The 13,160-nt window shown below is 40.2% G+C and overlaps 1 protein-coding gene across 1 annotated transcript in view; it reads left to right on the top strand.

The window, feature by feature from the left end:
• Positions 1-11,192, top strand: part of LOC139765356 (translation factor GUF1, mitochondrial-like) — a 135,554-nt gene extending 124,362 nt beyond the window's left edge. Inside the window, exon 6 of the mRNA XM_071692738.1 lies at positions 10,920-11,192. Within this exon, the coding sequence (XP_071548839.1) occupies positions 10,920-11,045 (126 nt within the window). The 3' untranslated portion in view covers positions 11,046-11,192. The remainder of the gene's footprint in view (positions 1-10,919) is intronic.
• Positions 11,193-13,160: the final 1,968 nt, after the last annotated feature.

The following is a 13,160-nucleotide window of genomic DNA, read 5'->3' as shown; positions in this document are numbered from 1 at the left end:
GTGTGTGTGTGTGTGTAACCAAGATGAGAAAAGAGGAGAGATAGTTAGTATATTTGAGGAAAGGAACCTGGATGTTTGGGCTCTGAGTGAAATGAAGAGAGGAAAGTGATTGGTTCTCAGTGAATGTAGGTTTGCGGCAGGGGTGTGTGATGTCTCCATGGTTGTTTAATTTGTTTATGGATGGGGTTGTTAGGGAGGTGAATGCAAGAGTTTTGGAAAGAGGGGCAAGTATGAAGTCTGTTGGGGATGAGAGAGCTTGGGAAGTGAGTCAGTTGTTGTTCGCTGATGATACAGCGCTGGTGGCTGATTCATGTGAGAAACTGCAGAAGCTGGTGACTGAGTTTGGTAAAGTGTGTGGAAGAAGAAAGTTAAGAGTAAATGTGAATAAGAGCAAGGTTATTAGGTACAGTAGGGTTGAGGGTCAAGTCAATTGGGAGGTGAGTTTGAATGGAGAAAAACTGGAGGAAGTAAAGTGTTTTAGATATCTGGGAGTGGATCTGGCAGCGGATGGAACCATGGAAGCGGAAGTGGATCATAGGGTGGGGGAGGGGGCGAAAATTCTGGGGGCCTTGAAGAATGTGTGGAAGTCGAGAACATTATCTCGGAAAGCAAAAATGGGTATGTTTGTAGGAATAGTGGTTCCAACAATGTTGTATGGTTGCGAGGCGTGGGCTGTGGATAGAGTTGTGCGCAGGAGGATGGATGTGCTGGAAATGAGATGTTTGAGGACAATGTGTGGTGTGAGGTGGTTTGATCGAGTGAGTAACGTAAGGGTAAGAGAGATGTGTGGAAATAAAAAGAGCGTGGTTGAGAGAGCAGAAGAGGGTGTTTTGAAGTGGTTTGGGCACATGGAGAGGATGAGTGAGGAAAGATTGACCAAGAGGATATATGTGTCGGAGGTGGAGGGAACGAGGAGAAGAGGGAGACCAAATTGGTGGTGGAAAGATGGAGTGAAAAAGATTTTGTGTGATCGGGGCCTGAACATGCAGGAGGGTGAAAGGAGGGCAAGGAATAGAGTGAATTGGAGCGATGTGGTATACCGGGGTTGACGTGCTGTCAGTGGATTGAATCAAGGCATGTAAAGCGTCTGGGGTAAACCATGGAAAGCTGTGTAGGTATGTATATTTGCGTGTGTGGACGTATGTATATACATGTGTATGGGGGGGGGTTGGGCCATTTCTTTTGTCTGTTTCCTTGCGCTACCTCGCAAACGCGGGAGACAGCGACAAAGTATAATAAAAAAAATAATAATATATATATATGTGTGTGTGTGTTTGTGTGTGTGTTTGTGTGTGTGTGTGTGTGTGTGTGTGTGTGTGTGTGTGTGTGTGTGTGTGTGTGTAATCAAGATGAGAAAAGAGGAGAGATAGTTAGTATGTTTGAGGAAAGGAAACTGGATGTTTGTGCTCTGAGTGAAATGAAGCTCAAGGGTAAAGGGGAAGAGTGGTTTGGAAATGTCTTGGGAGTAAAGTCAGGGGTTGTTGAGAGGACAAGAGCAAGGGAAGGAGTAGCAATACTCCTGAAACAGGAGTTGTGGGAGTATGTGATAGAGTGTAAGAAAGTAAACTCTAGACTGATATGGGTAAAACTGAAAGTGGATGGAGAGAGATGGGTGATTATTGGTGCCTATGCACCTGGATGTTTTGGCTCTGAGTAAAACGAAGCTCACCGGTAAAGGAGAAGAGTGTATTGGGAGCACCTGAGTGATTGTATAAGTAATTTTGATGCGCGAGACCGGGTTATAGTGATGGGTAATTTAAATGCAAAGTTGAGTAATGTGGCAGTTAAGGGGATAATTGGTGTACATGGGGTGTTCAGTGTTGTAAATGGAAATGGTGAAGAGCTTGTAGATTTGTGTGCTGAAAAGGGACTGGTGGTTGGGGATATCTGGTTTAAAAGAGAGATATACATAAGTAAACGTATGTAAGTAGGAGAGATGGGCAGAGAGCGTTATTGGATTACGTGTTAATTGATAGGCGCATGAAAGAGAGACTTTTGGATGTTAATGTGCTGAGAGGTGCAACTGGAGGGATGTCTGATCATTATCTTGTGGAGGCGAAGGTGAAGATTTGTAGAGGTTTTCAGAAAGGAAGAGAGAATATTGGGGTTAAGAGAGTGGTGAGAGTAAGTGAGCTTGGGAAGGAGACTTGTGTGAGGAAGTACTAGGAGAGACTGAGTACAGAATGGAAAAAGGTGAGAGGAAAGGACGTAAGGGGAGTGGGGGAAGAATGGGATGCATTTAAAGAAGCAGTGATGGCTTGTGCAAAAGATGTTTGTGGCATGAGAAGCGTGGGAGGTGGGCACATTAGAAAGGGTAATGAGTGGTGGGATAAAGAAGTAAGATTATTATTGAAAGAGAAGAGAGAGGCATTTAGACGATTTTTGCAGGGAAATGGTGCAAATGAGTGGGAGATGTATAAAAGAAAGAGGCAAGAGGTCAAGAAAAAGGTACAAGAGGTGAAAAAGAGGGCAAATGAGAGTTGGGGTGAGAGAGTATCATTAAATTTTAGGGAGAATAAAAAGATGTTTTGGAAGGAGGTAAATAAAGTGCGTAAGACAAGAGAACAAATGGGAACATCGGTGAAGGGGGCTAATGGGGAGGTAATAACAAGTAGTGGTGATGTGAGAAGGAGATGGAGTGAGTTTTGAAGGTATGTTGAATGTGTTAGATGATACAGTGGCAGATATAGGGTGTTTTGGACGAGGTGGTGTGCGAAGTGAGAGGGTTAGGGAGAATGATTTGGTAAACAGAAAAGAGGTACTAAAAGCTTTGCAGAAGATGAAAGCCGGCAAGGCAGCGGGATTGGATGATATTGCAGTGGAATTTATTAAATAAAAAGGGGGTGACTGTGTTGTTGACAGGTTGGTAAGGATATTTAATGTATGTATGACTCATGGTGATGTGTCTGAGGATTGGCGGAATGCATGCATAGTGCCATTGTACAAATGCAAAGGCGATAAAGATGAGTGCTCAAATTACAGAGGTGTAAGTTTGTTCAGTATTCCTGGGAAATTATATAGGAGGCTATTGATTGAGAGGGTGAAAGCATGTACAGAGCATCAGATTTGGGAAGAGCAGTGTGGTTTCAGAGGTGGTAGAGGATGTGTGGATCAGGTGTTTGCTCTGAAGAATGTATGTGAGAAATACTTAGAAAAGCAAATGGATTTGTATGTAGCATTTATGGATCTGGAGAAGGCATATTATAGAGTTGATAGACATGCTCTGTGGAAGGTATTAAGAATAAATAGTGTAGGAGGAAAGTTGCTAGAAGCAGTGAAAAGTTTTTATCGAGGATGTAAGGCGTTTGTACGAGTAGGAAGAGAGAAAAGTGATTGGTTCTCAGTGAATGTTGGGTCGCGTCAGGGGTGCGTAATGTCTCCATAGTTGTTTAATTTGTTTATGGATTGGGTTGTTATGGAGGTGAATGAAAGAGTTTTGGAGAGAGGGGCACGTATGCAGTCTGTTGTGGATGAGAGGGCTTGGGAAGTGAGTCAGTTGATGTTTGCTGATGATACAGCGCTGATGGCTGATTCGGGTGAGAAACTGCAGAAGCTGGTGACTGAGTTTGGTAAAGTGTGTGAAAGAAGAAAGTTAAGAGTAAATGTGAATAAGAGCAAGGTTATTAGGTACAGTAGGGTTGAGGGTCAAGTCAATTGGGAGGTAAGTTTGAATGGAGAAAAACTGGAGGAAGTAAAGTGTTTTAGATATCTGGGAGTGGATCTGGCAGCGGATGGAACCATGGAAGTGGAAGTGGATCATAGGGTGGGGGAGGGGGCGAAAATCCTGTGAGCCTTGAAGAATGTGTGGAAGTCGAGAACATTATCTCGGAAAGCAAAAATGGGTATGTTTGAAGGAATAGTGGTTCCAACAATGTTGTATGGTTGCGAGGCGTGGGCTATGGATAGAGTTGTGCGCAGGAGGATGGATGTGCTGAAATGAGATGTTTGAGGACAATGTGTGGTGTGAGGTGGTTTGATCGAGTAAGTAACGTAAGGGTAAGAGAGATGTGTGGAAATAAAAAGAGCGTGGTTGAGAGAGCAGAAGAGGGTGTTTTGAAATGGTTTGGGCACATGGAGAGAATGAGTGAGGAAAGATTGACCAAGAGGATATATGTGTCGGAGGTGGAGGGAACGAGGAGAAGTGGGAGACCAAATTGGAGGTGGAAAGATGGAGTGAAAAAGATTTTGTGTGATCGGGGCCTAAACATGCAGGAGGGTGAAAGAAGGGCAAGGAATAGAGTGAATTGGATCGATGTGGTATACCGGTGTTGACGTGCTGTCAGTGGATTGAATCAGGGCATGTGAAGCGTCTGGGGTAAATCATGGAAAGTTGTGTGGGGCCTGGATGTGGAAAGGGAGCTGCGTTTTCGGGCATTATTGCGTGGCAGCTAGAGACTGAGTGTGAACGAATGTGGCCTTTGTTGTCTTCTCCTAGTGCTACCCCGCACACATGAGGAGGGAGGGGGAAGGTATTCCATGTGTGGCGAGGTGGCGATGGGAGTGAATGGGGGCAGACAGTGTGAATTGTGTGCATGGATGTATATGTATGTGTCTGTGTATGTATATATATGTGTACATTGAGATGTATAGGTATGTATATTTGCGTGTGTGGACGTGTGTGTGTATACATTGTGTATGGGGGTGGGTTGGGCCATTTCTTTCGTCTGTTTCCTTGCGCTACCTCGCAAACGCGGGAGTCAGCGACAAAGCAAAATAAATAAAAAATAAATATATATATATATATATATATATATATATATATATATATATATATATATATATATATATATATATATGTATATATTTTCCGCTGTCTCCCGTGTTTGCGAGGTAGCGCAAGGAAACAGACGAAAGAAATGGCCCAACCCACCCCCATACACATGTATATACATACGTCCACACACGCAAATATACATACCTACACAGCTTTCCATGGTTTACCCCAGACGCTTCACATGCCCTGATTCAATCCACTGACATCACGTCAACCCCGGTATACCACATCGATCCAATTCACTCTATTCCTTGCCCTCCTTTCACCCTCCTGCATGTTTAGGCCCCGATCACACAAAATCTTTTTCACTCCATCTTTCCACCTCCAATTTGGTCTCCCACTTCTCCTCGTTCCCTCCACCTCCGACACATATATCCTCTTGGTCAATCTTTCCTCACTCATTCTCTCCATGTGCCCAAACCATTTCAAAACACCCTCTTCTGCTCTCTCAACCACGCTCTTTTTATTTCCACACATCTCTCTTACCCTTACGTTACTTACTCGATCAAACCACCTCACACCACACATTGTCCTCAAACATCTCATTTCCAGCACATCCATCCTCCTGCGAACAACTCTATCCATAGCCTACGCCTCGCAACCATACAACATTGTTGGAACCACTATTCCTTCAAACATACCCATTTTTGCTTTCCGAGATAATGTTCTCAACTTCCACACATTCTTCAAGGCTCCCAGGGTTTTCGCCCCCTCCCCCACCCTATGATCCACTTCCGCTTCCATGGTTCCATCCGCTGCCAGATCCACTCCCAGATATCTAAAACACTTTACTTCCTCCAGTTTTGCTCCATTCAAACTTACCTCCCAATTGACTTGACCCTCAACCCTACTGTACCTAATGCTCTTATTCACATTTACTCTTAACTTTCTTCTTTCACACACTTTACCAAACTCAGTCACCAGCTTCTGCAGTTTCTCACATGAATCAGCCACCAGCGCTGTATCATCAGCGAACAACAACTGACTCACTTCCCAAGCTCTCTCATCCCCAACAGACTTCATACTTGCCCCTCTTTCCAAAACTCTTGCATTTACCTCCCTAACAACCCCATCCATAAACAAATTAAACAACCATGGAGACATCACACACCCCTGCCGCAAACCTACATTCCCTGAGAACCAATCACTTTCCTCTCTTCCTACACGTACACAAGCCTTACATCCTCGATAAAAACTTTTCACTGCTTCTAACAACTTGCCTCCCACACCATATATTCTTAATACCTTCTACAGAGCATCTCTATCAACTCTATCATATGCCTTCTCCAGATCCATAAATGCTACATACAAATCCATTTGCTTTTCTAAGTATTTCTCACATACATTCTTCAAAGCAAACACCTGATCCACACATCCTCTACCACTTCTGAAACCACACTGCTCTTCCCCAATCTGATGCTCTGTACATGCCTTCACCCTCTCAATCAATACCCTCCCATATAATTTACCAGGAATACTCAACAAACTTATACCTCTGTAATTTGAGGTATAAGTTAAGCAATATATATATATATATATATATATATATATATATATATATATATACGAATAAAGTGTATATGAACGTGCACCTTCATAGAACATACAAAGCTCCATCAGCCAGGATCGAACCTGGGACCCCTTGTGCAAGAGGCAGGCATGCTAACCGCTAGGCTAAGGGACTGTATGATAGGAAACAACTATTCGAAATACTAAGTACTCGAATACCCTTCGTCTCACTATGGTGAGCAACGGGGTCTATCGGTTGTTTCCGAACAGAACACATAGCCAGCTGAGAGCGTTTTACCGAACCTGACTATAAAACGCGGAGTTATATGAATACGAATAAAGTGTATATGAACGCGCACCTTCACAGAACATACAAAGCTCCATCAGCCAGGATCGAACCTGGGACCCCTTGTGCAAGAGGCAGGCATGCTAACCGCTAGGCTAAGGGACTGTATAATAGGAAACAACTATTCGAAATACTAAGTACTCGAATACCCTTCGTCTCACTATGGTGAGCAACGGGGTCTATCGGTTGTTTCCGAACAGAACACATAGCCAGCTGAGAGCGTTTTACCGAACCTGACTGTACAACGCGGAGTTATATGAATACGAATAAAGTGTAGCATGCCTGCCTCTTGCACAAGGGGTCCCAGGTTCGATCCTGGCTGATGGAGCTTTGTATGATATATATATATATATATATATATATATATATATATATATATATATATATATATATATATATATATATATATATATATATATATATATATATATTTTGCTTTGTCGCTGTCTCCCGCGTTTGCGAGGTAGCACAAGGAAACAGACGAAAGAAATGGCCCAACCCACCCCCATACACATGTATATACATACGTCCACACACGCAAATACACATACCTACACAGCTTTCCATGGTTTACCCCAGACGCTTCACATGCCCTGATTCAATCCACTGACAGCACGTCAACCCCGGTATACCACATCGATCCAAATTCACTCTATTCCTTGCCCTCCTTTCACCCTCCTGCATGTTTAGGCCCCGATCACACAAAATCTTTTTCACTCCATCTTTCCACCTCCAATTTGGTCTCCCACTTCTCCTCGTTCCCTCCACCTCCGACACATATATCCTCTTGGTCAATCTTTCCTCACTCATTCTCTCCATGTGCCCAAACCATTTCAAAACACCCTCTTCTGCTCTCTCAACCACGCTCTTTTTATTTCCACACATCTCTCTTACCCTTACGTTACTTACTCGATCAAACCACCTCACACCACACATTGTCCTCAAACATCTCATTTCCAGCACATCCATCCTCCTGCGCACAACTCTATCCATAGCCCACGCCTCGCAACCATACAACATTGTTGGAATCACTATTCCTTCAAACATACCCATTTTTGCTTTCCGAGATAATGTTCTCGACTTCCACACATTCTTCAAGGCTCCCAGGATTTTCGCCCCCTCCCCCACCCTATGATCCACTTCCGCTTCCATGGTTCCATCCGCTGCCAGATCCACTCCCAGATATCTAAAACACTTTACTTCCTCCAGTTTTTCTCCATTCAAACTTACCTCCCAATTGACTTGACCCTCAACCCTACTGTACCTAATAACCTTGCTCTTATTCACATTTACTCTTAACTTTCTTCTTTCACACACTTTACCAAACTCAGTCACCAGCTTCTGCAGTTTCTCACATGAATCAGCCACCAGCGCTGTATCATCAGCGAACAACAACTGACTCACTTCCCAAGCTCTCTCATCCCCATCATATATATATATATATATATATATATATATATATATATATATATATATATATATATATATATATATATTTTCATACTATTCGCCATTTCCCGCATTAGCGAGGTAGCGTTAAGAAAAGAGGACTGGGCCTTTGAGGGAATATCCTCACCTGGCCCCCTTCTCTGTTCTTTCTTTTGGAAAAAGAAAAAGAAAAAAAAGAAACGAGAGGGGAGGATTTCCAGCCCCCCGCTCCCACATATATATATATATATATATATATATATATATATATATATATATATATATATATATATATATATATATATATGTATATATATATTCCTATGTGTCTACGGGGAATATGAAACACGATAAGTTCTCAAGTGCACTTTCGTGTAATAATCACATCATCAGGTGAGATCCAAGAAAGAAATATAACAGTCAGTTGATATACAACGAAGAGACGTAGCTAGGACGCCATTTGGTAAACATGTATTGTCAAGACAGACAACGAGCGTAGCATAATCTATTATGTGGACAAGATGGTGAATTGTTTAGAAATTTTATCAACAATAAAGTTATCCAATTTGTATAGACCTTCACTAATATTAAGGTTATAATACTTTGTGTATTTAATGACAGAAGATTCAATGATATTTCTCGTGGTACTGGAGTTAGAGTTGATAACTGAGATGGCATTACTCCAGTCAGTACGATGATCATAGTAATTTTTAACGTGATTGAACAAGGCATTTGATTCTTGTCCTGTTCTTATACTATATTTATGTTGCTTAAGTCTAACAGAAAGATCCTTACCAGTCTGCCCAACATAAAACGTATCACAATTTTCATATGGCACTTTATAGATGCATCCAGGAGAATTTTCTGGTGAGTTCCTGATTAAGATATTCTTTATAGTATTATTGTTGCTAAGGCAACATTTACATTAAAGGATTTAAGCAACCTGGGATGTAAAGTAAAATTATTAAAAGGGAGAACTAAAAGATTCTTGGTTTCAATGAGAGGTTTGGGTTCAACTCTATAAAATGATTTCTTTTCTAACTGAAGGGATTTATCATTGAAAGATCTAGGGTACTTTAACTAAGATCCAATAGAATATATCTTTTCAAACTCGTTATCATTAAACTCTGGACTGCAAATACGTAATGCCCTAAGGAACATACATTGAAATGATAATGATTTAAGTCTATGTTGAGATGAGTAATGATATATATTTTTCTTTCAAACTATTTGCCATTTCCCGCGTTAGCGAGGTAGCGTTAAGAACAGAGAACTGGGCCTTTGAGGGAATATCCTCACCTGGCCCCCTTCTCTGTTCCTTCTTTTGGAAAATTAAAAAAAAAAATAATGAGAGGGGAGGATTTCCAGACCCCCGCTCACTCCCCTTTTAGTCGCCTTCTACGACACGCAGGGAATACGTTGGAAGTATTCTTTCTCCCCTATCCCCAGGGATATGGGGATGATATATTTTTTTTTTTTTTTTTTTGCTTTGTCACTGTCTCCCGCGTTTGCGAGGTAGCGCAAGGAAACAGACGAAAGAAATGGCCCAACCCACCCCCATACACATGTATATACATACACGTCCACACACGCAAATATACATACCTACACAGCTTTCCATGGCTTACCCCAGACGCTTCACATGCCCTGATTCAATCCACTGACAGCACGTCAACCCCGGTATACCACATCGATCCAAATTCACTCTATTCCTTGCCCTCCTTTCACCCTCCTGCATGTTTAGGCCCCGATCACACAAAATCTTTTTCACTCCATCTTTCCACCTCCAATTTGGTCTCCCACTTCTCCTCGTTCCCTCCACCTCCGACACATATATCCTCTTGGTCAATCTTTCCTCACTCATTCTCTCCATGTGCCCAAACCATTTCAAAACACCCTCTTCTGCTCTCTCAACCACGCTCTTTTTATTTCCACACATCTCTCTTACCCTTACGTTACTTACTCGATCAAACCACCTCACACCACACATTGTCCTCAAACATCACATTTCCAGTACATCCATCCTCCTGCGCACAACTCTATCCATAGCCCACACCTCGCAACCATACAACATTGTTGGAACCACTATTCCTTCAAACATACCCATTTTTGCTTTCCGAGATAATGTTCTCGACTTCCACACATTCTTCAAGGCTCCCAGGATTTTCGCCCCCTCCCCCACCCTATGATCCACTTCCGCTTCCATGGTTCCATCCGCTGCCAGATCCACTCCCAGATATCTAAACCACTTTACTTCCTCCAGTTTTTCTCCATTCAAACTTACCTCCCAATTGACTTGACCCTCAACCCTACTGTACCTAATAACCTTGCTCTTATTCACATTTACTCTTAACTTTCTTCTTTCACACACTTTACCAAACTCAGTCACCAGCTTCTGCAGTTTCTCACATGGATGATATATATATATATATATATATATATATATATATATATATATATATATATATATATATATATATATATATATATATATATATATATATATATATATATATATATATATATATATATATATATATATATATATATATATATATATATATATATATATATATATATATATATATATATATATATATATATATATATATATATATATATATATATATATATATATATATATATATATATATATATATATATATATATATATATATATGCTTGACATTTTTTAGCCTGAATTATATTAGTGATGTATCTGGTCAAAGCTGATAAGGGAATATTTGACAATTTATTTTTTTGCTCATTAATGCCTTACATCATTTGTAGTTTGTGTTAATTGTTTACCCAAATATTCGATGCGTGTTTTCAGATTAAACTAAATATGTTTTTGTATTTCAGTATGGTGGTGATATTACAAGAAAGATGAAGCTGTTGAAACATCAAGCAGAAGGAAAGAAACGCATGAAGATGTATGGTAATATTGAGGTACCAAGGGAGACATTCATCAACATTTTGAAAAGATAAAAACGTTTGATTGGTAGAGACGGAACTGTTGTTAACTAGACAATGTAAAGTGATGGAAATTTTATCCAGTTTTTCAAGATAACGTACGTACTCTGAGCATTGTAATACTGTTGTTGTATAACGTACGTACTCTGAGCATTGTAATACTGTTGTTGTATAACGTACGTACTCTGAGCATTGTAATACTGTTGTTGTATAACGTACGTACTCTGAGCATTGTAATACTGTTGTTGTATAACGTACGTACTCTGAGCATTGTAATACTGTTGTTGTATAACGTACGTACTCTGAGCATTGTAATACTGTTGTTGTATAACGTACGTACTCTGAGCATTGTAATACTGTTGTTGTATAACGTACGTACTCTGAGCATTGTAATACTGTTGTTGTATAACGTACGTACTCTGAGCATTGTAATACTGTTGTTGTATAACGTACGTACTCTGAGCATTGTAATACTGTTGTTGTATAACGTACGTACTCTGAGCATTGTAATACTGTTGTTGTATAACGTACGTACTCTGAGCATTGTAATACTGTTGTTGTATAACGTACGTACTCTGAGCATTGTAATACTGTTGTTGTATAACGTACGTACTCTGAGCATTGTAATACTGTTGTTGTATAACGTACGTACTCTGAGCATTGTAATACTGTTGTTGTATAACGTACGTACTCTGAGCATTGTAATACTGTTGTTGTATAACGTACGTACTCTGAGCATTGTAATACTGTTGTTGTATAACGTACGTACTCTGAGCATTGTAATACTGTTGTTGTATAACGTACGTACTCTGAGCATTGTAATACTGTTGTTGTATAACGTACGTACTCTGAGCATTGTAATACTGTTGTTGTATAACGTACGTACTCTGAGCATTGTAATACTGTTGTTGTATAACGTACGTACTCTGAGCATTGTAATACTGTTGTTGTATAACGTACGTACTCTGAGCATTGTAATACTGTTGTTGTATAACGTACGTACTCTGAGCATTGTAATACTGTTGTTGTATAACGTACGTACTCTGAGCATTGTAATACTGTTGTTGTATAACGTACGTACTCTGAGCATTGTAATACTGTTGTTGTATAACGTACGTACTCTGAGCATTGTAATACTGTTGTTGTATAACGTACGTACTCTGAGCATTGTAATACTGTTGTTGTATAACGTACGTACTCTGAGCATTGTAATACTGTTGTTGTATAACGTACGTACTCTGAGCATTGTAATACTGTTGTTGTATAACGTACGTACTCTGAGCATTGTAATACTGTTGTTGTATAACGTACGTACTCTGAGCATTGTAATACTGTTGTTGTATAACGTACGTACTCTGAGCATTGTAATACTGTTGTTGTATAACGTACGTACTCTGAGCATTGTAATACTGTTGTTGTATAACGTACGTACTCTGAGCATTGTAATACTGTTGTTGTATAACGTACGTACTCTGAGCATTGTAATACTGTTGTTGTATAACGTACGTACTCTGAGCATTGTAATACTGTTGTTGTATAACGTACGTACTCTGAGCATTGTAATACTGTTGTTGTATAACGTACGTACTCTGAGCATTGTAATACTGTTGTTGTATAACGTACGTACTCTGAGCATTGTAATACTGTTGTTGTATAACGTACGTACTCTGAGCATTGTAATACTGTTGTTGTATAACGTACGTACTCTGAGCATTGTAATACTGTTGTTGTATAACGTACGTACTCTGAGCATTGTAATACTGTTGTTGTATAACGTACGTACTCTGAGCATTGTAATACTGTTGTTGTATAACGTACGTACTCTGAGCATTGTAATACTGTTGTTGTATAACGTACGTACTCTGAGCATTGTAATACTGTTGTTGTATAACGTACGTACTCTGAGCATTGTAATACTGTTGTTGTATAACGTACGTACTCTGAGCATTGTAATACTGTTGTTGTATAACGTACGTACTCTGAGCATTGTAATACTGTTGTTGTATAACGTACGTACTCTGAGCATTGTAATACTGTTGTTGTATAACGTACGTACTCTGAGCATTGTAATACTGTTGTTGTATAACGTACGTACTCTGAGCATTGTAATACTGTTGTTGTATAACGTAC

The sequence above is a fragment of the Panulirus ornatus genome, chromosome 54 (assembly GCF_036320965.1).
Source record: "Panulirus ornatus isolate Po-2019 chromosome 54, ASM3632096v1, whole genome shotgun sequence".
In the NCBI taxonomy this organism is placed as follows: domain Eukaryota; kingdom Metazoa; phylum Arthropoda; class Malacostraca; order Decapoda; family Palinuridae; genus Panulirus; species Panulirus ornatus.
Note: the sequence above shows the minus strand (reverse complement) of the source record. Positions and strands in the feature narration are given on the sequence as shown.